The sequence below is a fragment of the Lygodium microphyllum genome, chromosome 24 (genome assembly GCF_053477565.2).
Source record: "Lygodium microphyllum isolate KBCC chromosome 24, Lygodium_microphyllum_v1.1.10, whole genome shotgun sequence".
Classification (NCBI taxonomy): Eukaryota; Viridiplantae; Streptophyta; class Polypodiopsida; order Schizaeales; family Lygodiaceae; genus Lygodium; species Lygodium microphyllum.
Window position 1 is genome coordinate 116,357,377 of NC_141158.1, and position 25,871 is coordinate 116,383,247.

Below are 25,871 nucleotides of genomic sequence, written 5' to 3' on the forward strand. Positions count from 1 at the left end.
CAAAATCAGCATAACGAAGACAAGGCAAGTAATCCAAACGAGAAAGCACTTTCATTCCTGTTTGACTCATGTGTCCCAACCGGCCATGCCACAAAGAAATGCTTGGTTGCTCGGTCACGGCAACAACATGGTCACGCACAGTAGATACATAACGTGGATACAAAGTATCACTCTTGCAACCTCTGGCAATAACCCTAGATCCCTTACAGATCTTCCATTTTCCATCACCAAAGGTGGTATGAAAACTATCATCATCTAGCTGCCCTGTGCTAATCAAGCTCTTCTTGAGCTGAGGTACATGCCGTACATGTTGAAGTGTGAAGATAGAGCCATGCTGAAACTGTAATTGCACACTGCCAACACCTGCAATCTCACATGTATAGTTGTCCCCAAGATGGACAACACCATGTCGACCCCTTGTATAGGCAGAAAACCACTCACGATGAGGGGTGACATGAAAGGAGGTGCTTGCATCAAGAATCCACGTATGCATGCCATCATCTGTATCTGCAAGTAAAGCATGTGCACCAAAGTGTGAAGAGACAAAGAGTACACCACTCCCACTGTCATTGCCATGAGTGACTACATTCATCTCTTCAATTTTTACATTGCTCTTCCTAGGTTGTTTGTCCTTCTTCTCTTCCTTGCTATCATTTGTCTTCTTGCCTTTTCCTTTCTCTTTCTTCCATTTGTAGCAATCACGTTTAAAGTGACCCTTCTTGCCACAATGATGACATTCAACATCTTTGCCTGTGATTTACTGTGTCCCTTGCCATCATATTTGCCCTTTTGTTGTGATCTGCCTCTAGTATGCAAAGCACTGGAAGACTTAGTGGATGCATTGTTCTGCCTATTCATCTCTTCCATAAGTAGAGCACTCTCTACACTAGCATACAAAAGGATCACATTAGAATTGCTCATAGCAGTCCTGAATGTATCCCAACTCTCTGGTAGAGTACAAAGCAAGAAAGTAGCCTTAAATTCCTCTTCAATCATGAACTTCAAGGCAACAGCTGGCTGAAAATGGAGTTAAACTCACTCAAGTGAGTAGACATTGTTGTACCCTCTTTCATACGCAAATCCATAAGCTTTTTCAGCCAATACTCTTTGCTTGAGCACTCTTCTGTGCATACAGTTCTTCCAGTCTAGTCCATATAGCATATGCAGAATCCAAACCTTCAATGTTGAAGAGGAAGGTATCAGAAATCGATAGCTCTATGGTTGAGTGTGCAAGCTCATTCAACTCATCTCAATCATCCTGATCCATGTCCGCGGGCTTTGCCCCTTTGGTTTTGATTGGCTTTGCCTGCTTCTTTTGTAACAGGATATTGTAGCATTGCTTTTGCCAAATTGTAAAATTGTGTGCACCCTCAAGCTTCTTTATGTGCATCAGATTACTGCTGTCATTGCTGCCAGCCATGATTTTCAGCCCAAATGTGACAAAAAAACTAGCAAATGCAGGCCCAAACTGTCACCCAAGTGACCAAGGTATAAACAAGTACCAATCAGCAATAAATGACCACATAGAAGTACAGATTTCAGATCTGTAATTAAGTTTTCAGAAGCACCAAACCATGTGCTACAGCATTATCCAACTGATTACAGCTGTTCCAAGGGCATGTGCATCACATTACATGAGAAATCCCAAAATTTCAGTTGCAATTTCTGTTGTACATGTACCCTCGGGCATAAAATTTGACACGAACGGTCAAAAGCCCAAAAATTTTGTGCTCAAAGCGTCAAACACACATCTGCATTTCCTCTGTCATGCATAGGACAATCCAATTTTGCCAAAATAAAGCAATTTCAGCAAAACCCCCAAATTTTACCAAGTGTTGATGTCCAAATTGCACGAAATTCAACTTGCATGTACATAACATGACCGAATGCTGCACAAATTTTGCCCAAATTGCAAAAGCCCCAAGTTGCACGGGGTCCAATGTGCATCAATGTCGAGAAATTGGGTAAATTTCAGCCCAATTTGCACATGTACATTAAAAGCCCCAAATGTCAGGGACAAAATGTCACAAATTCTTTCTGAGACGGATATCATTGTTGCATCTTGCTCACACCAAATCTGGACAAGTTTCCAAATTTTCCAAGTCCTGCGTGCACTAATTTCAGTGAAATTGAAAGAATTTCACTAAAATGTGAAAAGCCCCAAAAAAATCCCGGGCAAATGTGCACCAACTTCGCAATTTCTAAGTCAGATTGTCCAAATCTGTGTTAAGATCCCCAAATTCGGGAAAAGCCCCAAATTTCCGGGCCACAGTTGTACGAAATTCGGAAGCTGTGCCTCCACGCATGAACACTCGTCAATGGGCACAAGAAATCTCAAAGAAAAAAAAAAGATTTTGTCAGAGATTATGATGGGTCCGTTGACCCGCCAAGCTTTGCCGTGAGCCTCGGCCCCTACTGATAGTTCCATCCATCGCGCACCTGCCAACGGGTGTTGTCAGCATTTGCTGGTCAATACCCCGTCGACTACTGCCCGCTGTGACTAGTCCCGTTGACTTTATGCACCAGTCGACAGTTGTTGTCGCTTGGTTGTCAAGACAAGAAATGACGCCGCTTGATGCCACGCCTACAGCTCCCGCCAGTTAGTTGCTGCTATTGCCTGGTTGTCAAGACAGGAAACGGCCTGTCGCCTGTCTACTAGGTCAAAAACGACCTGTTGCTTGTGCAGACTTTGGGTTACCAGACTGTCGACTGACAGTGCAGCACACACACATGCCTGAAGTCAGTGGCGAACTAAATATTTCGCGCGAGCAAAACACTAGAGATGTCCAGCACAGATTCTGAGGAGCGCGAACACCTTAGTCGAAGCTTTGATACCAGTTTATAGGGACCGATTAGGCACAGAGATCGAGGCATATAGTTGTTACGCGTAGTGAGAGATAGAGTGCGAGAGAGCAGAGTAGAGAGTGAGCACGTTTTTAGGTACACATGACGAGTATGTATCTTTAGGTTTTTAGATAGATATATATGTGTAAGTACAAGTGCTAAGGGTGCGTTCACACTTAAGCACATTTAAAGGCACGAGGCCTTTATTCCCAACAGGATTGCTTTATACCGAGGGGGGACCACTGCAGTTACATGCTTACAGTGATTCTTTATTCCCAACAGGATTGCTTTATACCGAGGGGGGACCACTGCAGTTACATGCTTACAGTGATTCTGATTGGGTTGGTGATTATGATTCACGTCACTCCACTAGTGGCAATTGTTTCTTTCTTGGCTTGTCTTGCATATCTTGGCTTAGCAAGAAATAGTCCATTGTTGCCACATCGTCATGTGAAGCTGAATACAATGCAGCTTTTACTACCACAATTGAATGTGTATGGATTAGAGGCTTGCTAGCTGATCTAGATGTATCTATTATGGAGCCTACTTCTTTGCTCACTGACAGTCAAAGTGCCATTTCACTGACACGGAACCTTGTGTTTCATGCACGCACGAAACACATTGAGATGCATTATCACTTTGTCAGAGAGAGGCTACATGTAGGTGATATCAACCTTGTCTATTGTCCTACCACCAGTAATGTGGTAGACATCTTCACCAAAGCTCTTCCTCGTGACAAATTTGAAGCATTTCGCAATGCTTCAAATTTGATCTCCTTTGGTGGCGGATGATCCTTGTACTCTTGATCACCCTTCACTCCAGGGGGGTTTGTTGGGTATTTCACTCACGCCTCACTTACGCCTATTCTCACATAGCAGTGTCAGTGATCAATTGGACATTGGGGCACTTTTTACTCTCGGTAGGAGAGGTTTCCCCCCCCCCCCCCCAGACTTATGATATTATTTCGTATGTGCTTATGACACACACTTACGGGCACTTATTGTGTTCGGTTGTGAACACCCCCTACAGCCTAAGGTTTAAGGGTTATACCTTGTACTTTCAGCTTACACTCTTTGAGTCTATTGCATTGGGTGTCATGCTTCACTCTCATATTGTCTACTGATTTCTGTGCTAAGCTTCGATCCTGCCTTCTTCTCACAAAGTGAGGTTTCAAAAATACATATTCTCACGATAGCCCTCCCCCTTAAAATCCTTGCAATTATCCTCGATTGCACTGCCAGATGCTTCAAAAGCTAAATAGTGGATTAGAATTTCCACAAGGCATCATAGTTAACATAACATTGTGCACTGTTGTTCAACCATTCCATATGCCCAACACATGCTGAAAATTGTCAGCCAATCATAACATAACGTAAGATTCTCAAAGAATCTCAAGAACATTGCCAGATTATCATGTGACATGTCTATTTCTCATGAGCTCAATTCATCTGGCAAAACCAAACGATAGCATAGCATAACCAAGTATAAACCATGGCTAAAACATCAATGACATCATAACATATGTTGTTGTCCATGGAACTAGATGTAAACTGTTGAAAACTAAGTATAATTTGATCATAAACTGATCACTTGCTGATTTAACAATTGATCACAAATTGCTGCAAATGTGACCCTAAATTGATCACAAACTCATTGCAAGAACTAATGGCAATCAATGCATGAATTGATGCAAAATTAATCCCAAAAGTGACCACAAACGGTTCTCAAGTTAATAAAAAGCTAAGCTGAAACTGATTAGAATTTGTCTCTCGAAATTGAGGCAAAATTCATGCCAAGTTGATCATAAGCTGATGCAAAAGTACAGTTCCAGTGCTTGGGTGAAACTCATACTCATCTATATACATCTCACAATGACTAGTACACTAAGTAGTGACCTCATGGCAAACATACTGTTAGCACAATACCTTGGATGCATGCTAAATATATCCAAGATCCACTCCATTTTAGAGCTGTCCATAATTGGAGGAGTGGAAGTGCTACCTTCCCCTTGCGCATCAGGCAATACTCCAAACCCTTGCTCTACTGAACTTGATAGACCCTGAACTAAAGTAAGCTCTAACTCAAAAGCGTCTAGGTAAAGTTGCAACAACTAAGAATGGTCTGCCAAGTCATTCTCTTTCATCCATTTGGCATCCATTGGTGAACGATTTTGAAATTTCACCAAATATCTCTTGGAAACTTTATCTTTGATCTTTCTTTCCTTATGTGCCAAAATTTGCTGGAGTACCAAAATCTCATCTAGCTCCTCAACCTCATGTTGAATTTCAGCAGACATATCCTCTAGCAGATCATCGTGAAAAGGCCTCAACAAATTGACATGAAAGACATTGTGTATCCACCAATGTGGAGGTAATTTCAGCCGATATGCCACATTGTTGATCTTCTCCAACACCTGGAAGGGCCCATAGTATCTCATACTTAACTTCGGATACAATCTTTCTCTTTCTTTTATTTTTTTCAGCCTTGTCTTTTCAAAATGCAGCAATACATAATCGCCCTTTGCAAATTGCAAAGCATGTCTATGGCAATCAATTGCTCTCTTTTACTTTTCTTGCGATCTCTGAAGTGTATTCTTTATCTTTGCATAGGTTGCATTCAAGTTTTCCACATAACAATCAACCTCAAAGATCTTATTCTTAGTTTGCAGAATACGTGGTTGTAATGTGCTCGCCTATCGGTTGTTCAAGTACGTTTTAGCGGTCCATCGAGAAACGAATCTAAGCGTCGCTGCTCGACACTCCCATGGAATGTTCTGGGGTTTGTCGCCTAGGGTTTCCCAAGTCCATCTCGCAACGGAACGTTCGCAGTTGAACCTACTAGGATCGACCTGAAATTTGGGTTCCTAGTGGCCAAGGTCTCCTAACATTCTACTTTACGCAGAGATACCCAAGTTGAAGCAGATCCATGCCGCACTTGGTTCAAAGAGAATGGGAAACGAGACGGATGCACCGCTCAACCTCTCTACTCGTAGGGTGTAGTCCCATTCCGGTCTCCCTAAGACGGCATGAAATCAGGTTCTAACTTGACAATACCTAAAGGTCGAACGTCGGTACAATCTTATGAGAAGCCTCCGAGTTCTTTGGGACCACCCTGTCGTAGGACGGATCCATCGGGGGTTCTGCCCACCCGCTTCCCTTGATACATGCACTTTGCAAACTTCATCCTTCGAATATGTGAGATGAAATTTATCCTTTTCAATGATCTATTCTCGTGTATCATAGTATGGGGCCTAACGTATCTCATGCGAGAATCAAAGCAAGCATTTATCAATTTGGAAATACGTTACTTACGATCGGTACCGCAGTTGGATTGACAGTAATGTCTTTGTCCGAAGCTTTGTTGCTGGTTGTAGGATTGCCATCCGCACGGGACATTCTTTGCTTGGGGGCCATCGTCTGCAAGTAGATTCGAGAGATAAGGAAGGTGGAATGGATTTGAGATGGAAGAGCGTAAGAGAAGATGGCTTCCGAGATAGGGGAATTGAGCTAACTCTCTCCCTTGCAGTCTCTCGGTGTAATTTCTCTCTCTCTCTCTCTCTCTCTCTCTCTCTTTCTCTCTCTCTCTCTCTTTTTTTTATAAAATCTCCAAAACTAGCTAAAACATCACTTGTCTTTTTTTTAATATGACATCCAATTCTAAAATTTTTTTCTCTCTTTAGGACATTTACAATAAGTAATATCTAAAATGTCTAAAATATGCTAGTTTTATCCAAAAATCTAATATTTTTGGACCATCCATACTATACACATTAACATTAGTGATTAATATGGCTCATAACTCTTGTTCATGTTGTAACTTCCGTGAAAGGTGACTACGGTCCTTATCAATCCGAGAAAAATATCGAATTACGACTCACGTTTAAAAAAAACCCATATATTTTTAATTTAATAAAAATCGTTTATTATTAACGTTAGTTAGTCTTTAGTTAGTAATCTTACTAACTTATTAATTGACCAACTAACTTTTAAACTAACCAACTAACTTTTAATTGTGAGGAAATATTACAGCGGTACCTTCTTGCCACCCTAAACCACCTCAAATGGAGCTTTGCTTATGGAACTATGCATGGTATTGTTGTAAGCAAACTCAACCAAGGGCAAATATTGCTCCCACTGTGTCTTATGGTCTAAAACACAGCATCTTAAAATATTTAACATTGTGGAATTTACTTGCTTAGACTGACCTTCTGTTTGTAGATGGAATAATGATGAGAGGTTCAACATGATATCCATATTCTCAAACAACCCCTTCCAAAATAAAGTGATCATTCAAGGGTCTCAATCACTAAATGATCGACTTTGGCATACCATGATACTTAAATATTTGTTGCAAAAACAATCGTGCCATACGATCAGCCTTTATTTTCTTCCTCACCGGAATAAAATGCGCTTATATACTAAACCTGTAAATGATAGTTTGAAACGAGCCTTTCTTCTGTGGATGGGTGGTAATTCCTTGATTACAACTTAGTTACAGTAGCAACATTCATTACAAAATTGAGAAATGCAAAATAACTTAAAATCTTGGATAATAGACACCTTGTTGATCCCAAAATTGGTACCCGTTTTGGTATTTCTTTAACTTAATTGAAGAAGAAGTTGATGTACAATGGGATTCTCTCAATCCCTTTTAGTATGCCAACTCCCCTTGCTGTCCAAAATGATAAGCAAGTCTTCAATTTGATTTGCCCCTTGATTCGGGCAGTCAATTGGCCTTCACCCGCTTTGATGGAGATGGAAAATATCCCAAATTCATTGATTTGCTTGTCTCTCGACTTGAATTTCATTGACAACATCTTCAGCCTTCTTGAATCTAAGTCTTGGAGCTTCCAATTTTTGGCATGCTTCCCAAGGTTGCTACTAAGCCTTGATTTTTGTTGTAAACTAGGATATACAAGAGAGAATGCTAGGAGAGAGAAAATTCAAACTTTCTTTGCGAAGAACTGAAAAAAATCAGTCATTTACTATTACTGCCTTCTTTCAACAGTCTATAGATCTTGTCACTTCTTGTTGATTAGTCTTTTCTACCCTTGGCTCCCTCAGAAGGTCCTCCAATGGTTAACACATCAAACCAGTACTATCTTCTGCTCTCTTGCACGCTGAATGCACTAAAATGCTTCTCTCCAATCTCTCTCCAGCCCCTAAAGACGTTTTTTAGTTTTCCATGGGCATTTTTGACAATTGGTAGCCTTTTCGAATGGTTTTTATAGCATTATTTGAAACCAGCCTTCTTTCTTAGAATGGGTGGTGAAAGCCTGATTTAAGAGTTAATTATAACAATAAATAAATGCACATAAAATGAAATACACACTTTACCATAACATTCTTGGACAATAGACACCCTGTTGGTTCCAAAATTGGCGCCCCTTGCGGTATTTCTTTAGCTTTTATTCAATTGGAAGGAGTACAACTTGAGATTCTTCAATCTCCTCCTGCTAACCAATTGCCCTTGCTGTCATAAATGACCAACAAGCCTTTTGGGTCATTTGCCCCTTGATTCACCCAGGACTTCTTCTCCAATTTTACCCTTGGCTAGCCAAATGCTGCCCCAAATCAATGCAGGATGGGCTGGCTCTTGGAATCCCTTGATAATCTTCAATTATCAGCTGCTGATCTTAGTCCCTTGAGCCTTCAATCTCTAGCACGGATCCCAAGGTGTCTGCTAAACCCTAATTTCTGCTGTAAATTAGGGTTTATTGCAGAAATTACAGATCAACCCACCAAAAATGGCTGAGATGTCCTCCGAATGGCTAAGAATTACTGAGTATAGGCTGAAGGAGATGAGAGAATGCTGCAGAGAGAGAAAATTCTGAGATTTGTCACGAAGAACTGATCAAAATTAGTTGTCCTGCTATACCAGCCCCAAACGGATACACCAACAACAATAGGAGCATCAAAGACTGTGATCTTTAGGAGAAAGTGTATCAGCAGCAATTGCCAGCTTCCCAAGGTCAAGAATATGCAATCTCCATCACCAAAAGAACTGATCAAAATCAGTTGTCCTGCTATACCAGCCCCAAACGGATACACCAACAACAATAGGAGCATCAAAGACTGTGATCTTTAGGAGAAAGTGTATCAGCAGCAATTGCCAGCTTCCCAAGGTCAAGAATATGCAATCTCCATCACCAAAATGGTCTCCAATGGCTGGGAAATGGCCCCAAAAGCTGGCAGTAACAGTCCAACACCTCTTTCCAACAGCTCCAAAATGAAAAAACGAGATTTCCCTCTCCCTTTAGCCCTATTTAGCCTTTCCCCCACTTGCATGGGAAAGTTTTGCCAAGTGGCAGCTTTCTCAATTCATTTTCAGCAATTTTCAGCTTTTAATTAATTTTCAGAATTAATTAATTCTGAAAATTAATTCAGCCCTTAATCCATGCCTAGAAAATTGACCTTGCCCATCCAAAAATTAATTGGCCAGGCCATTTGTAATGCAAAGTGGTCCCATGCATTAATTGACCCTTGGACAAGCATTAATCCATTCATTAATACCTAGTTCCTAGTGTCATCATTGACACTTAATGGCCAATTAATGGTCCTAGGGACAAACTGACACCATAATTCACTTAGAATCTAAGTGTAACTTGTTACAACTTTTGCCTTCGACACCCATCTTTTTCACAGGGTCCTTCGGCCTTCAACTGTGAAAAAGTTACTTACACCTCACATGTGCATCTTTTAATTGCACATTTGATTAATCCTTTAATCAAATGTCAATTAAACATAAGCAAAGCATCAAATTTTCACGTCCTGGTGACATTATCCATAATTAAATATTAATTTTCAGTCTTTAAATAGTGAAAATTAATCTAATAGTTATTTCAGTGTTTAAAAAAAAACTGGCTAATAATTAAATTGACTAGGCAACTTCCATTTTCGAGTGTCTCTGCGTCATCTTTGACCATCAGATTGGCGTTAGATATAATTAAACGACACTTTCCTAGTGTCACTAATTGACACTTTCCTAGTGTCACTAATTGACACTTATAGTCAAATGAATGACCTAGGCTAATAATTGGCACTAGATATCACTAAACACATATGCGGCATAACTTATAGCAACTTTTATCTTTAATATCCCGTTATTTCCTTGGGTCCTAAGCTCATAAATTTGCTCTAATTGCAGTTACATGTCACATGTGTAACATTTACTTAACGATGCGATTAAAAATTAATCCATATGTTAAGTGAGGTTTCAAATATACATGTCCTCATGAATAGTCCATATCCCATTATTGCTTGTAGGTGTCTTAGGAAGCTCAAAGATAAAGTCCATTGCAATGCTCTGCCAATGCCTATCTGAAATAGACAAGGGTTGCAACAAACCCGAGGTCTTTTGCCTATCATACTTTGTTAATTTGACATACAATGCATGTCTTAACTAACTATTCTACATCATGTCTCAAAGTTGGTCAATAAAAGAAATGGTCCACTATCTTGATCATGGCATAAATACCTCGGTGTCTTGCATACAGAGCAGCATAACTTTCAGTGATAACTCTGGCCCTTAACTGCTTTGTGGCACACACTTGTCCATACATTATTAGAAATTCATCTCTTAGCACAAAGTGTTCATGCCTTTGGTCATTGCAAAGATGATCATAAACATTAGCAAAGTTTGAATCAGCAATATATTGCTCTTTCATGGCATCCAACTCAGTGTAATAAACCATGGTGATGTCTTAAATTTGTGGCTTACGTGACTGTGTATCAGCCACCACATTCTTCTTACCATCAATATCTATAATCTGAAAGTGAAACATAGAGAGAAGATTTGCATATCTCATATGCTTCTTTGACAACTTTGTGTGCATCGAAAAGTACCTCAAAGTTTGATGGTCTGTCTGCATTGTAAAATTAGCCCCCAATAAATAATATTTCCACGTAGATAGTGCATGAATCACAACCAAGAGCTCTTTCTCATAGAGCTGCAAATTCTTTTTTGCATTGTGGAGAATTCGGCTCTCATAAGCTACAACTTGGCCGTCTTGCATAAGAATAGCTCCAATGTTGTTACCACATGCATCACATTGAACTATTAATGGCTTCCTTAGATCGGACAACACAATCACATGATCTGAAGTCATCTTTTCATTCAACTTTTCAAATGCTGAAATTTCCATTGCGTTCCATCTAAATGGCACATCTTTCTTTTGCAAAGCATGCAATGGAGATGCTATTTCAACAAATCAGTGTACATACTTCCTATAGTAAGAACATAAATCCAAGAAGTTGCGGATCTCATGCACATTTTTTAAAGGTGGCTATGATTGTATTGCCTCAACCTTTGCAAGGTCCATGTGAATATCATCAACCAATACAATATGCCCCAAAAAGTAGATTTCATGCAAGAAAAATTCATTTTTCTTGTCATCGATAACCAGCCTATGCTCATGTAGCTCATTGAACACAATGTCCAAGTGTCTTCTATGCTTTGTCTCGTTCTTTGAATAGGCAATCATGTCGTCAAAGAAAGTGTCCATAAATCCTCTATGTGGTGTGAAGATACGATCCATCATTCTATTAAAAGTGGAAGGAGCATTTGTAAGTCCCAAAGGCATAACAAGAAACTCATATAATCCAAAAGATATCCTGAAAGTTGTCTTAGGCATATCTTTTGATCTAATGTGTATTTGATAATATCCACTTTTCAAATCTATACGGTTGAATATGGCTACCCCTTACAATCTATCCATAACATCATTGATTTGAGAAATCGAAAAACGATTCTTTATTGTGATATTGTTCGGAGCATGATAATCAATGTATATACGCCATGAACCATTCTTTTTCTGTACCAAAAGTACTAGAGAATAAAAAGGAGATGAGTTGGGCTGAATTAGCCCTTTTTCTAACAATTCATTCACCTGATTTATAATCTCCTTTTGTTGGGTTATATCGACTTTGTAGGGTGGCTTATTAGATGGGCTACTTCTAAGGATAAGATCTATGCCATGAACTTTTGGCGTTTCAGGTGGTAGCTTTCTGAGAAGTGACGGAGAGAAGCAATCAACATATATTTTCAAAAATGACATGTGATCATTCTCTAACTTAGACGTGTTCCCAACATTCTTACTATCATCTTTATCCTTAGCAAAAACCAAGTGCATTGAAAGACAATTGTTTTTCATTACTTTAGAAATAGTAGCTATAGATACAACAAGGACAGATTCACCTTTCAACTTTACATCAAGCTATGTTGTGCCAATGTTTTCGAGCCCTTTCGTTGCTATTTTGGTCTCTTTTCAGATTTGCCTCTTTTCTCAGCCTTAAACTTTTTATTCGGCTTCTCCCTACTCTCTACGAAGCCTGAATCGTTCTCATGCAGCAAAGCATTGGTTGTAGCAGCAATCTCTATGAGCTGAAAATGCTAGACATGGTGGGTTTAATGCAAAAATCTTTGATTTCTTTGGGCAGCCCATGAATATATTTTTTCACTTACTCATGAAGGGATACGAAGCGATAAGAAGCAATTAGCAACAATGTATTCCAAAACTTCTTATTATATTGCTCCAAATTCTTACATTTCTTAGCAACCAGCTTATTCGAAGCTATCATGATATCCACCTCAAAGGTACTTGTCAACCAATTCGATGCATACATTTGCTTGAATTGTACCCATGTTGATGGTGCTTTACCTTGCATCAAAAGAGTGGACCACAATTGTAATGCATTCCCTTTCAAGAAAGTGGTTGCCTTTTGAATCGTTGAGGACTCGGTGAAGTTTCCCCCCTGAATAGGCTGCATCAAAGTGTTGAATGAAGGTCAAAGCTTTTAGCTTATCTTGTGTATCATTGAAGGACTCAAACTTCACTACTTTTCCACCCCCATCATAGACTTTTGCTGTCCCTTTGGGTATCAAGTTGTCATACACTGGCTACTGCAAAAAGGGTGCATTTGCTGAATTTACACCAAAATCAATGCTAAATGGAGAAATTACATAATCAACATTTATTCCTTAAGCCCCATGAACATTTGGGGATGCAGATGCGGTACCAAACATGCTACTTTGTGCCCTAGGCATCAAGTCAATGTTGCCATACATAGGGTTTTGTATATTTTCAGCTATACCCGAATACATTGGGCCTTGCACGCCATGCATTGGTTGTTGCATACCATAGGGATTTGTGCCATACATTTTCCTATGCAGTCCTTGTCCAACCATAGCATGGAAAATCGTGCTTCCACCAAAATATCATGAGTGCGTAATCATACCATGCATGCCCGGCTATTCAAAATCCATTGGATTTGCATTCCTTGCCTTGTAGGTACTAACTGTTCTATTTCATTAGCATCTTTGGGGATTTCAAATGAAGGGTTTGGCATTATCTTCGGTGCATGTTGTTGTCTCGAAGGTGTAGAAGACATCTTCTTTTTCTTGCCTTTGCTGTCCTTCTTTGGAGCATTCAAAAATTGGGTAAATTGAGGATCCTTTGCTAATTCAGCAAAGGGATTTGTTGCTGTCTTCATCCGATTCTTGAGCTTGTCATCAAATTCCTCTTCACTTTGGTGGTCATTAGCCTCCTTATGCCCTAAAGGCCATGTATCATGCCTAACAACAACATGTTCAGCTTGTTATCCATGGTCTGAGTCTTGTCCAAGGTCAGACGTTGCATTTACTTCATTCCCATGCGAATGTTCATACTAAGAGGCATCATCACTGCTTGAGTCCATCTAAGTGTATAAAGACATATTGCTACATCAACATCTCCTTGCTCTCTAACAGCCTCCTCTCTCACAATGGTTGGAATAGACTTCCACCAACCTCCAAAAACGTTTTTTTCACTTGCATGGGCAAGTTTTGCCAAGTGGCAACCTTATAATCCCATCTTCTAGCATTATCCAACTTATTAAATTAGTTTTCAGAATATTAATTCTAAAATTTACTTAAATAATTTGTCATGTTTAGAAATTAGTTTCACTAGCCAAAAAATCAAATGGCTAGGCTGAATCGTCTTCCAAGTGTCCGTGAGTAGTTATTAACCCTCAGATTGGCATTTATTAATTAATTAATGCTTAGTCTCTAATGTCACCACTAACATTAGTGGCCAATACATTGGTCTAGGCCCAAATCTGACACCAGGTACCACCTAGTATTTGTCAGACATAACTTATTACAACTTTTGCAATCAATGTGCCTTTGTGTTTGCATTTCTCTAACACTAGAAAATGTGTGGAAGTGTTTTTTCCCCCAATATTGTAGGCTTTAAATAGAAGAAGGGGTTCTTCTTAGGGCATACGAGCATCAATCTTTTGACTAAATTGGTTATGTTGTAGGTGTGTTTTTGTAGATGCTGGTGTCACTGCTGTTGATTTGGAACGAAAGAGGAAAAAGGAAGAATTAAAAGCTAATGAAGCACAGGCTCGAGCTATGGTAGAGCATGGAGAGCTAGCATTAATTACAGTAGATAATGTGCAACCTGTTGTGCAGGAGCGAGTTCCGTTAAGGCCTCCAATGCTGCAGGTACAAAAGTCTCAAAGTTTCATTCTTGTTGAAATTGATGCTTAACCTCAATATGCAAAATATTCTCTTATGGAGATGATCATGATTTCCCCTTCATTTTCAGGTGGTCCGACTTGCATCTTTCCAGCACACACCCACCATTCCTCCCTTCATGGCTACACCCAAACTTCCGAAAACAGAGGTAGAAGATGCAGTTGTTCCAAAGGCGATTGAGGAGAAGAGATCTGCTGCTGAAGTTGCTGTTGCTGGTGGGGGTGTTTCAGTGGCGATTTCAAGATTGCCACCTGAGCAAAGGCGTCCTGTTGGACCACTTGTTGTTGTTGGTGTAAGAGATGGTGTCCTATGGCTTATTGACAGGCAAGTTTAGCAATAGATGAGCAAATTTAGGCATTTTATCCATTCTTAGTGCAGATTTTTGTGTTTTTGTTACGAGGCTTTTCTCAAAATCATCTAGAATAATTTACTACCGTTGCCTTGTCTGGTTCATGACATGTAGAGATTGGAAATAAAAGAAAGTAAGTATATGCATTCATTATTACACACGTGACTGCCAGAAATGGTATTTAACCCAGTGTTCATCAGTAACATATAGCCTGGAACACATTACCAATTGAGCATCAGCCTTTGAACTCTGAGTTGAGAAGCTCTTCTGTAACTTAAAGAAATACAGTAAGGGGTGCCAAGGTTGGGCTAACAGGTGTCATCTTTCTGGTGTGGGCGCATTCTAGCTCAATTGTTGTTTGTTGAATTACAGTTTAGTTCATAGCTTGCAAGTTTACATCTGTACAACTCTTTAGTTTCACTGAAGGCTGGTTCCACTTCAAAGGGTCCTTTTTGCAGGCTTTGTTAACCTCCTCGGCTTTGGGAATTGACTGCTCACTCTAGTAGCCACCCAACTACTACCCTTGTAATAAACCCAATTGCTAGCCTCATCAAGTGCCTAATCTTGGTTAGGCAAGCCAAGCTCTAGAGTGTGAGGATATAAGATTAAAGCATGCAGATCAGCTTTATTCTGTGAGTTGTAGGGTACAAAGCAATCCTGTTCTCTGTAAGTATTACTTTGGTCTAGCACTCTAGCCTAAAATCAAGTGAAGCTTTCTTATAAACTCTGGGTTTGATGTTTGATGATCTATCATCTTTGCTTGGCATCACTGCATTGGACACTATCATGGTGTTTTAGGTTTCGAAGAAGAGATGTTTACCTTGCTCTTAAAAGTCAAATTCCTCCATATGATCTGGTAAATCTTCATTCCAGATCAGGTTGCATGAATCTTATTCTGGCTCATCAGTTGGATATGATATCATAGAACCCTCCAAAAGTCTTGCTGAACATATCATCTAGACTGAATCAACTGATAGTTCAATATTAAATATGCATGCGCATTTCGTCATCCTTTCCACAAGGATCCTCCAAAACTAACACGTTCTTTACAAAATGCGAAAGAGAAGCAAGAGTAAAATCACTCCACTCACTTTTTTGGATTTTGTTTCAATTGAAGTTAGCCGCTTCTAGTCAAGGGGTACCCTGACTCTGCTGGACCATGCCGTTGAACTTCACCTGGGGAGTCCACACTTGGTTTGTAGTATTGAGATGGTGAATTGGTCGAGCAAGCAGGTCCCAGGCTTAGTATGTGACGATGTAGGACCAAAATAAGGTCTAAAGAAGGCTGACAAGGTTCCATAGACCTTGGGGGAGCTTTGCTCAAAGTGTGAGGTGGTTTGATCGAATAGAATTTGTTATCCCTTCTAATATTGCTTTATAGTTATGACTTCATTTCCTCTTTTAACTTTAAGAAAACCGGAGTAAAAATATGTTGGAGTACATTCTGACTAATGTGTTACTTATCTTTTTCTATAGCGAAATGGCTAAATGTTTCATTAACTTATCTTTCAGTAGCTAAACGCGTTTGGAGTTCCACCCCATAGTGAAATGTGTTACATGCTTACAATGAGATTCTTGTTGGGAATAAAGGCTCACCGTGCCTTTTACGATGTTTGGGTGTGCATGCACCCTTACACATGTACTTTATATATATTATCAAAAACCTAAAGTGGTCGTGAAAAAAATGTGGAGTGTCATCACTATGGCAAAAAAGGGCACTACAAACAGGACTATTTTCAATTGAAGAAAGATAAAGGTAAAAGCATAAACACTGAAAACAACAAGGCTGAGAAAAAGGACAGCCAACCTGCAAAGAAAAGCAATGTGAAGATAGAGGTGGTAAATGTAGTCACTCAAGAGAATGACAGTGACGGTGATGTAGTTCTTGCTTCTTCTTTGAGTGCGGGTGCATAGATTGCAAATTTTGATGATGATATGCACACTTGGATACTTGATTCAAATGCATCTTTTCATATTACACCACATCACAAGTGGTTTTGTGACTACAATGGTGGTGCACATGGTATTGTCCACTTGGGGAATAACTATGTATGTAAAATTGCAAGTATTGGCAGCGTAAAATTGGAATTTCAGCATGGCTCCATGTTTGTTTTGCATAATGTAAGGCATGTATCTCAGCTCAAGAAGAGCTTGATAAGCACATGGCAGCTAGATGACAAAGGCTATCATATCACCTTTGGGAATAGCAAATGGAAAATTTATAAGGGCTCTTGCATTGCTTCCAAGGGCTCCAAAAGTGATACTTTGTATCCTTTGCATGTATCTAGCATGCGTGACCATGTAGTCGCCATCATTGAGCAACCAAGCGTTTCTTTGTGGCATAGCCGGTCGGGATACACGAGTCGAACTAGAATGAAAGTGCTTTCTTGTTTGGGTTATTTGCGGTCTTTGAGATATGTTGATTTTGAACAATGGGATCATTGTATTCATGGTAAGCATGCTCAAACGTCACATAAAAATTTTCTTTATCTAAAGTCTTCACCCTTAGAGTTGGTACATTCAGATGTATGTTAGATGCCAGGGTTATCTCTAGGGAAAAAGAAGTATTCCATTACTTTTGTTGATGATGCCACACGCAAAGTATGGGTTTATCCAATCCATTGTAAAGACGAGGCCTTGGATAAATTTAAAAAATTTCTAGCACTTGTTGAAAATCATATCAGCAAGACATTAAAGTGTCTTTACTCTAGCAATGGTGGGAAATATGTGTCCAAAGCCTTTCAGGACTTTTATGACAGCAAAGGGATTAAAAGGGAGTTTACTGCCCCTCAGAATCCACCCCAAAACGGTGTTGCAGAGCATATAAACATGACTATTCAAGATAGGGTTTGTACAATGTTGTCACATACTGCTTTATCTCATGGATTTTGGGCAAGGGCTCTTACGACATTTATACACTTGATTAATTGGTTACCGAACAGGTCTTTGGGGAAGGGGGAGTCCCTTAAGAAGCATGGTTGGCCAAGCCACCTTTATATGCTTACTTGAGAGTGTTTGGTTACAAGGTATTTGTGCACATCCATAAGGAAGAACACAGCAAACTTGAGCCAAAGTCTTGTAAATATATTTTCCTAGGATATGGTGATGAGGGTGAAATGGGGTATAGATTATGGGATTCTGGAAAAAGGAAAATTGTATGTAGCAATGATGTTATCTTCCGAGAAGATCACATGCACAAACAACCTTTAAAAACGAAGAAAGTCAAAAGGGTTGTATTCTGGGAAGATGTATCGATAGGATAACAAAGGATGCTTGCTAGATAGCAACAAATACCTGTTGTAAATGTCCTTGGAAATGCAAGGAATAATACTGAAAATGATTAGCAAGATATTGTCCACGATGTGCCACAAATTCAACAAGAACAGATACCTTTCGAACAACCAGAACCAGCTGTACAACATGCCGATCCTGCAGAACAACAACTGTCAATGTAGATTTGCAAGCTGAACAACCAACAAAACTTGATCATTGGGTTCGTACCTGACTAGAATGCAAAGACAGCTAATTAGGTTTGTTCCTGGTGTCAATCATATGGCTGATTATGTCATGTTGACAGATAGTGGTGAGTTATCATGCTTCATGGAAGCAATGGATAGAAAAGACAGTAAGAAATGGCATAAGGCTATGCTGTCAGAGATGGAAGATCATGAAAAATGCCACATGGGATTTGGTGCATTTGCCTAAAGGGCAAAAAGTACTACCATGCAAATGGGTTTATAAAATGAAAGTCACTTTTGGTTCTTTGCCAAGGTACAAGGTACAACTGGTTGCTAAAGGATACAAGCAAGAACATGGAATTGATTTTGATGAAATTTTTTCTCTTGTAGTCAAAATGACTACTTTGCAAACCATTTTGGGCTTGGTTGCATCTGACGATATGGAACTCATACAGATGGGAGTGGTTAGCAGGTACATGGCGTATCCTAGCAAAAAGCATTGGGAAGCAGCGAAGGGTATCATGAGATACTTTAAGGGCATAAGGGGCTTTTGTATCTACTTTGGAAAGCAGAAGTCATCTGTTGTTGGCTTTACGGATATAGAGTATGTTGGTCATCTTGATTGCAGAAAGTCTACTTCGGGATATGTGTTCATGTTTACGGGGGGAGCACTCTCATGGATACCCAAGTTGCAAAATGTGTTGCATTGTCTACTACAGAGGCAGAGTATGTGATTGCCACTAAGGCATGCAAGGGGGCTTTATGGCTTTCGCGTCTGATGAGAGAGCTTGGTATTACTGAGTTTCCTATCCTCCATTGTGATAGTCAAAGCGCTATCATGCTAGCAAAGAATCTTGTCTTTCATGCAAAGACAAAGCACGTACAGGTGAAGTATTATTTTATTAGGGATGTACTTGACAACAAGAGCATTGAGCTTGTCAAGGTACATACAGATGATAACCTTGCAGACCTTACGAAGGGTCTTCCAGCTGAGCGGCTTGCTCATTGTTACCAGTGATGGGGGTGGATAGTATGTGTATTTCAGCTTTGTACATACATAGACTTAGCTGATTCTTTCCTCTACCTTTAGGCACGTTGCCTTTAGGTGGGAGGTTGTTGGGAATAAAGGCTCACTATGCCTTTTACGGTGTTCGGGTGTGCACGCACCATTACACATGTACTTCATATATATTATCCAAAACCTAAAGTGGTACACTTAGTTATTGTACCCACATTGAATGTCATGCTCTCACTCTCTCTTCCTCACTCCTTTGCACTCAGTTCCTCTCTCATTGTGCATACCTTAGTCAAGAGCACTCTGTCTCGATCCTCGTGCACTCGATGTCAATTCTGGTGTATTAGCAATGCTATCAATACTCAGCTGTAGGCTTGGATTAGCTTGTTTAACTATATGAAAAAGTGCAAGTATTGCAGCAAGAGGAACGATAGGTTCTATTACTTTTTTTTAAAAGGTAAGTAAGAACATCAAATTGTGTTATTCCCTAATTATTTTATGATTGAGTAGGGTAGTAGTGCTGTATATTTGTATATATATTATTTAATTAAACATAAATGTGTTACTGATGGACAACTATCAAATTTTCACTATCAGGCATTCTGCTGGCATGTTGATAAACTCAAAGCATCAGTGATGTTAGTGATGGACAACCATCTATTTCCCACTATCAGGCATTCTGCTGGCATGTCGATAAACTCAAAGCACCAGTGATGTTAGTGATAGGTGTACTAATCAGCATGAGGCTTGTTTTGTTTCATTGATTTGGTGCAAGGCAGCTAGACCATTGGAATGATATCTAGCTATCAGACTAGCAGGAATCATAGCTTATATAAAAAATGCTGTAAATGCTTCCAGGCATACTGTATTCTTTCCCCTCAAGCAGCAGCCATCTATGTGTAGCCACAGGCTGAGGGCAGCTGGAGTTTAGTCTGATACAGGTAAAAGAGTAGGAGCATATTTGAGCGAGGTGGGGTAAGAGTGAGTCAGCTGTCAGACCAGCTTTCGCATATTTATGCCATTAAAAGGACCCTTTGGGGTTAGGTTAACAAAAATTGTTGCAGCTGTTACGTTGAAGATATGGACAATGATTAAGCATAATTAACTGCTGTTAGTCATAGCAAAGTGAATGAATTGAGAATTCAACCATCTTCACATTAATCTGACCAGAGGACATAAAGCTTTTTCTTGTTCTCAAGGCTCGCAAGCCCATGCATAATTTACATCTTCTGGTACCTCTTCTGTGGACTGATAAATGTGTTGATCTATTCATGTTCCTTACAGGTACATGACTGCTCATGCCATTGGTTTGGGCCATCCTGGAATTCGTTGTAGGTGCCTTGCTGCCTATGGCGATGCTATCAGTGCAGTGAAATGGTATATCCCCACATGTTGTCAAAACAGTCATGTACGTTTGATGAAAACTACAGTGACACACTTTTTATCCTTCTGCCAGGGCAACAAGGCTAGGCAGGGAGCATCATGATGATTTAGCAGAGTTTATGCTGGGAATGGGTTATGCCACTGAAGCCTTACATTTGCCTGGAATCTCCAAAAGGTGGTGTATTTTGTTGAAAAGTGTTGCTATATCCGTGCAGTCTGAAAATTGTTGCATACAGTCCTTTTATGAACCATGTATAACAGAGACAAATTTTGTAAATTGCAGGCTTGAATTTGATTTGGCACTACAAAGCAATGATTTAAAAAGAGCACTCCAGTGCTTGCTGACTTTAAGTAACAGCAGAAATATTGGGCAAGAAATGGATGTAGCAAATGATTCCACTGGTTTGCTGATTTTGCCAGCTTCAGATGTAAACATGGCAGATACTGTAAAGGGGATTATCAAGTTTGCTCAAGAATTTATTGAGCTGATTGATGCAGCTGATGCAACAGCACAAAAAGACATTGCTGTTCAGGCACTGAGACGACTTGCTGCAGCTGGTGCAATAAAAGATGCCTTACAGCCACATGAACTTCGAGCTTTGGCATTTAGGCTGGCTCTGCATGGGGAATTGACACGACTTGGGGTACGTTTCTCTACTTTAGTTCTTCTTGGACTATGTATCAAATTTCATGAGGGCTGAAAGCTTGGTATATTCCCTTTTAAAATGGTAATGGGTATTGATTGCAGTCCCAACGAAAGAGTATTATTGGCCATAGAATGAATTTCTCAGACACTTGGAAAACTTTATTTCATCTGCTGTTACAGATCTTTTCAACCTTTTCATTTCCCTGCTAAGACAAACAGGATAATTAGAACTGTAATTGGCTAGTCTAGCTTGTTCTCAAACACCACAGAAAGGAAATGGGAGCATAATTTAGGTTGGTGCACTATTGTCTTCAGTGATGTACCTTGACTCCTCAAGGCATCCTTAAATATAACAAGAGTACTTAAAGCCCTCTGTTGGGATTGACAATTTACCTTCTGTCTTTTCTCTGCAGGTATTAGTAAACACAATGATTGCAGCTGGCCAAGGTCGTGAGGCAGCCCTTGGGGCTGCTTTACTGGGAGATTCCACATTACTGGAAAAGGCATTGCAAGAGACCGGAATGTATGCTGAAGCTGCATTGCATGCTCATGTACAATTCTGCTCCCTTGGTATGCTACAAGTTTATGAGTTGGTTTATGCATGGATTAATTTTGATTTGGTCCATTCAGGCCCATGGGAGACCAGCAATCAAAAACATACTTCAATCATGGAATCAGCTTCTTCAAAAAGAGGCAGCATCAAAAAGACCAAGCTCAGCTTTATTACAGACAGCTACACAAAGTTTACCTGAAGCAGCACCGATTCTCCAGGACCTTACTCAAGCCAATAGGAAACCTCTCATTGAGATTGTTCCACCTGGAAATGTTATTGTGAATTCTGGTCAGAATCTTGGTATTTCTACCATGGGCATGTTGGCAAAAGGTACTGCAATGAAGCAGAATCCTTCACCAGCTGGTCAGCCTCTGATGCTAGAAGGGCCGCCTGCTAAACCACTACAGCTCGAAGGACCACAGCTCCCTACACCTACTAGTGAAGGTTCAGTGTCACCACCGCCCACTAGTATAACTGCATCGCAGAGTCCTACATCAGCTGCTGTCATGTTGTCCGATTCATTACCTGGTGTCAAACCAGTGGTCCCTAACAACCCGCAGCAATTACCCACCACGAACTTGTTACCTACAGCAACTTTACCATCTCCTGTTACATTATCTGATCCTCTGCTGAGTGTTTTGACACAGCCGGCAGTTCCCAACCAATTGCAGCAATTACCCACCATCAACTTGCTACCTACAACTACCCCTTCTTCAGTCATTCCAATGGCCATTGCTCAACCTTCAAATGCTGCAAACACAACTATTTCTGGCGTGTCTTCCACAACAACTGATAATAACCTACCTGTTACAAGCCAGATCCAAAATGGCACAGTATCACTAGCTCCATTGGTTGATTTTCTTTCGTAGGTTTTGATTTGTTTCTTTTGTATGAGTGAAGTGAAGGCAGCAGATGATGTAATTTTCCAGTATGGCTCAGTGCAAAGTAAAGATCTGATTGTTTCTTTGTTCTGCTTGCTACTGCCCACCATGTTGGCTTTGAATTGAGAAATACATATATATGCCTTGTTCTTGTGTTACAGTGTACTACAGACTTTTATAGCCATGAAAACTGGTCAAAACAATAGTTTTGGAATCTCGTCTCCACCTCCTTATTGAGGATATATTTGTAGGCTTGTCAGTCTGGACTCATGGTGTTTGTCTTTTCAAATGTCATTGAATTTTATATGTTGACACTTGGAGCTCAATTTATTAATTTATTAGCTGGCTGCGACTTCTCCTGAAACAGCTTATGCTACTCAACATAATTTACAAAATCTATTCATAAAAGCAGAGTGAGATTGAAATATAAGCTATTGGTTGGGCAAGGTATGGTTGAGAACCTCTTTTATGCTGAGAGTTCAGACATTTCCAGAGCTTGATGAGCTGTTGAACTTGCCTAGTGATGTTGCTATATAGATGCAAAATCTCAAAGGAAGTGTGTGCAGTTGGACTTCTTGCGTTGTACATGTTAGATGTAAGATGATTCTCTAATTTCCTGTTTCTATCCGTCCATGAAAATCTCTCACATTAAATTTTATATAGGATGCTTTAGAAATCAAAAGTGAAGAGAAATTCATTAATGTCTGGCTGTGAAAATTCAATCTTACATGATAGAGAATGTTTTGGTGTAGCTAATCTCAGACCATCCATGATGGCAAGAAGAGAGAATGTATTGATGATTAGATTAACTAAAGTCGTTTGACTAATAATAGAACAACCTACTGAAGCTTGACTCAGTAATGTATGTATGTTTAGAACCCTCAAACGATGGCTTTTTCCAAGTGAAGACCTAGTTGCCTTTGGGCTTTTGGTGAATGAAAAGGACTATTGGTTATCTAATGGGGACTCTAGATAGAGCTTATTCAAAATTGCCTTGATTTGGCCTTCTAAATTGTTTGGCTCTATCCTAAGATTTGTGTTTGTGTAAGTCTACTTTCCATTTTGGATTGAAATTCTCTTATATCTGAACTTTTTTATTGTTTCTTTTAGTAACCAGAGAGTAAGGTGCAAGAAAAGATCAAATTTACCATTCTTTCTTCCCTAGTAGTTGGTATTGGCTTTACATTCATAGGCTATGATAGAACATGTGCAAGTTAATGAGACTAATTTTGCTTGTCTAGTTTCAATTCATGGATTGGAAACCTTTTAGTGTCTAGTCTCTGGAGATCCCAAGCTAGATTTGTTCTTGATTTTTAAAGTCAATTATTTTATAATAAAAAACGCTCAAATGCCTCGCACTTTCTACAACAAACAAATGCAAGGCATTTGAGTGTTGTTTGTTTTTAAATTTTAAACAAGAAAAACTCATAAGTTTGTGGTATTTTTTATTAAAATTCAAAAATTGAGAACCTATGTAGCTTGCGATTGTAGATAAGTTCAATTTGCACTTCCTATTGTGGATAAATACAAGACACTTGATTGTGTTGTAGCCATTCCGTCATGAGTAATTGCATCCAATCAATACTATAATAGAGTGCACCTAGCATTAAGAAAGTACATTGTATCCTTGAAAGGAAAAACAAGGGTGTAGGAGTGCACAAATCACCATCCTTTTGTTATTAGCATTATTTCTTAAAAGTAGGTTACTTAAGTTAATTACAAGTATCATCTCAAAGAAGAATTGCCTTGTCAATGCAACATTGTAATAGAATATGCCATAATGGGTAATTTGAAGAAAAATAACCATTTTCAAATAAAAAAGGAATATTGTTAATATCTCACAATGTGATGTACATAAATATGACCTTGTTTTGGTGTATCACTTTGATTCCTTCCAAGACTATATTTATTTCTAACATAAGTAGATGAGAATCAGACCCCTATTATGGATCTCATTCAATTTGTCATTAAAATTTATCTTACCCTATCTTGTTAAAGTGTTCAAAGCTTCAGTCCACATAATGGCTTCCTCAGCACAATAAGCAAGGTGTAATTAGCTTATGGAATCTTGACATGTGTTGTCTTATTACATGTCATTGAAGTCTTGAAATACATAGAACAATGGTCTACAATGTAGTGCTAGATGAGACTCGCAAGAGAGCTAAAAAACCTAGTGCTTGGGAGAACTTTCTTTGCAACCTTTGGGAAAAATGATAAATAGTTTAATTATATAACACCCTCACTCACAAAAAAATTACTAAAAAGTGTCACATCACTAGCTCACAAGTGAACTATTACCTTGAGAAACCCCCAATCATTGTATGAAATTAAATTTTAATGTTAGTCTTATCCAATTCCTCTTACTATCACCTATATACTCATATACTCAAATCTTTTAAAAAAAAGCAAAAAGTTAAATCCCATTTAGAAATGCATATTTTTCATTAGGTGTACCATGTGACACTAAAGTACACATGGTAAGTGACTCGATTTGATAATGATAAGGATTTCATAGCACACATGCAACTAGCTAGAAATCATTGTTGATTTATCAAGCTCATAATGTCTCGTGTCATGAAAAATTATAAAAGTTTGAGCTACACATACACATTCTTGCCTCTTCCCTTCCCTTATTTTTTTAAACAATAATGAGAGGATGGTGTTGGGGGTTAAGATTTTCCTTAGGGGTTTCAACCCTTCGTATATTTGCTATATGCTCATGATATGAGCACAAATAGGAAAAAATTATGGAATTGGATACTTGGTTTTGGTCTTGGTCCTTGTACCATCTTTGTCCCCTTTGTTGGTTCCATTTCTTGCAGCAATGATCAAACTAAGGAAAAGAGGCTTTCTCCTTTTAAATGGAATACCTCATGTCTTAAGCATGATAGTTTCAAACTAATGATTATGGAGGTTTGGAATGTAAATTTCTTCACTCAAAATTTCATAAATTAGTTGGGTTGCAAAATACACACAATGGGCCATGCTTGCAAGCATTATGGGAGGAAGCAAGCCCACATGAGAAGTAAAGCTAAGGATGCCTGTAGCTATACTCATAATGACATGCTTAATGCTTTATGCCTTAACCTTGCTAATAAATTTCTTGCTATACTCTTGTGCAAGGTTGAAGCTTTTATAGAAGTAAGAAGAATTCAAGGTACAGTGTGCTCTAATTCAATTGAGATTACATTGGTTGTAGCTAGGGGCTTGCCCTTGACAATGCCT

General features: G+C 39.3%; 1 protein-coding gene across 1 annotated transcript in view; it reads left to right on the forward strand.

Moving 5' to 3' along the window:
- Positions 1-23,022, forward strand: part of LOC148015546 (Transducin/WD40 repeat-like superfamily protein) — a 114,918-nt gene extending 91,896 nt beyond the window's left edge. The window contains exons 15-21 of the mRNA XM_087665675.1: positions 14,142-14,328; positions 14,432-14,685; positions 20,468-20,560; positions 20,640-20,741; positions 20,850-21,210; positions 21,626-21,763; positions 21,843-23,022. Coding sequence (XP_087521801.1) covers positions 14,142-14,328; positions 14,432-14,685; positions 20,468-20,560; positions 20,640-20,741; positions 20,850-21,210; positions 21,626-21,763; positions 21,843-22,634 — 1,927 coding nt within the window. The 3' untranslated portion in view covers positions 22,635-23,022. The remainder of the gene's footprint in view (positions 1-14,141; positions 14,329-14,431; positions 14,686-20,467; positions 20,561-20,639; positions 20,742-20,849; positions 21,211-21,625; positions 21,764-21,842) is intronic.
- Positions 23,023-25,871: the final 2,849 nt, after the last annotated feature.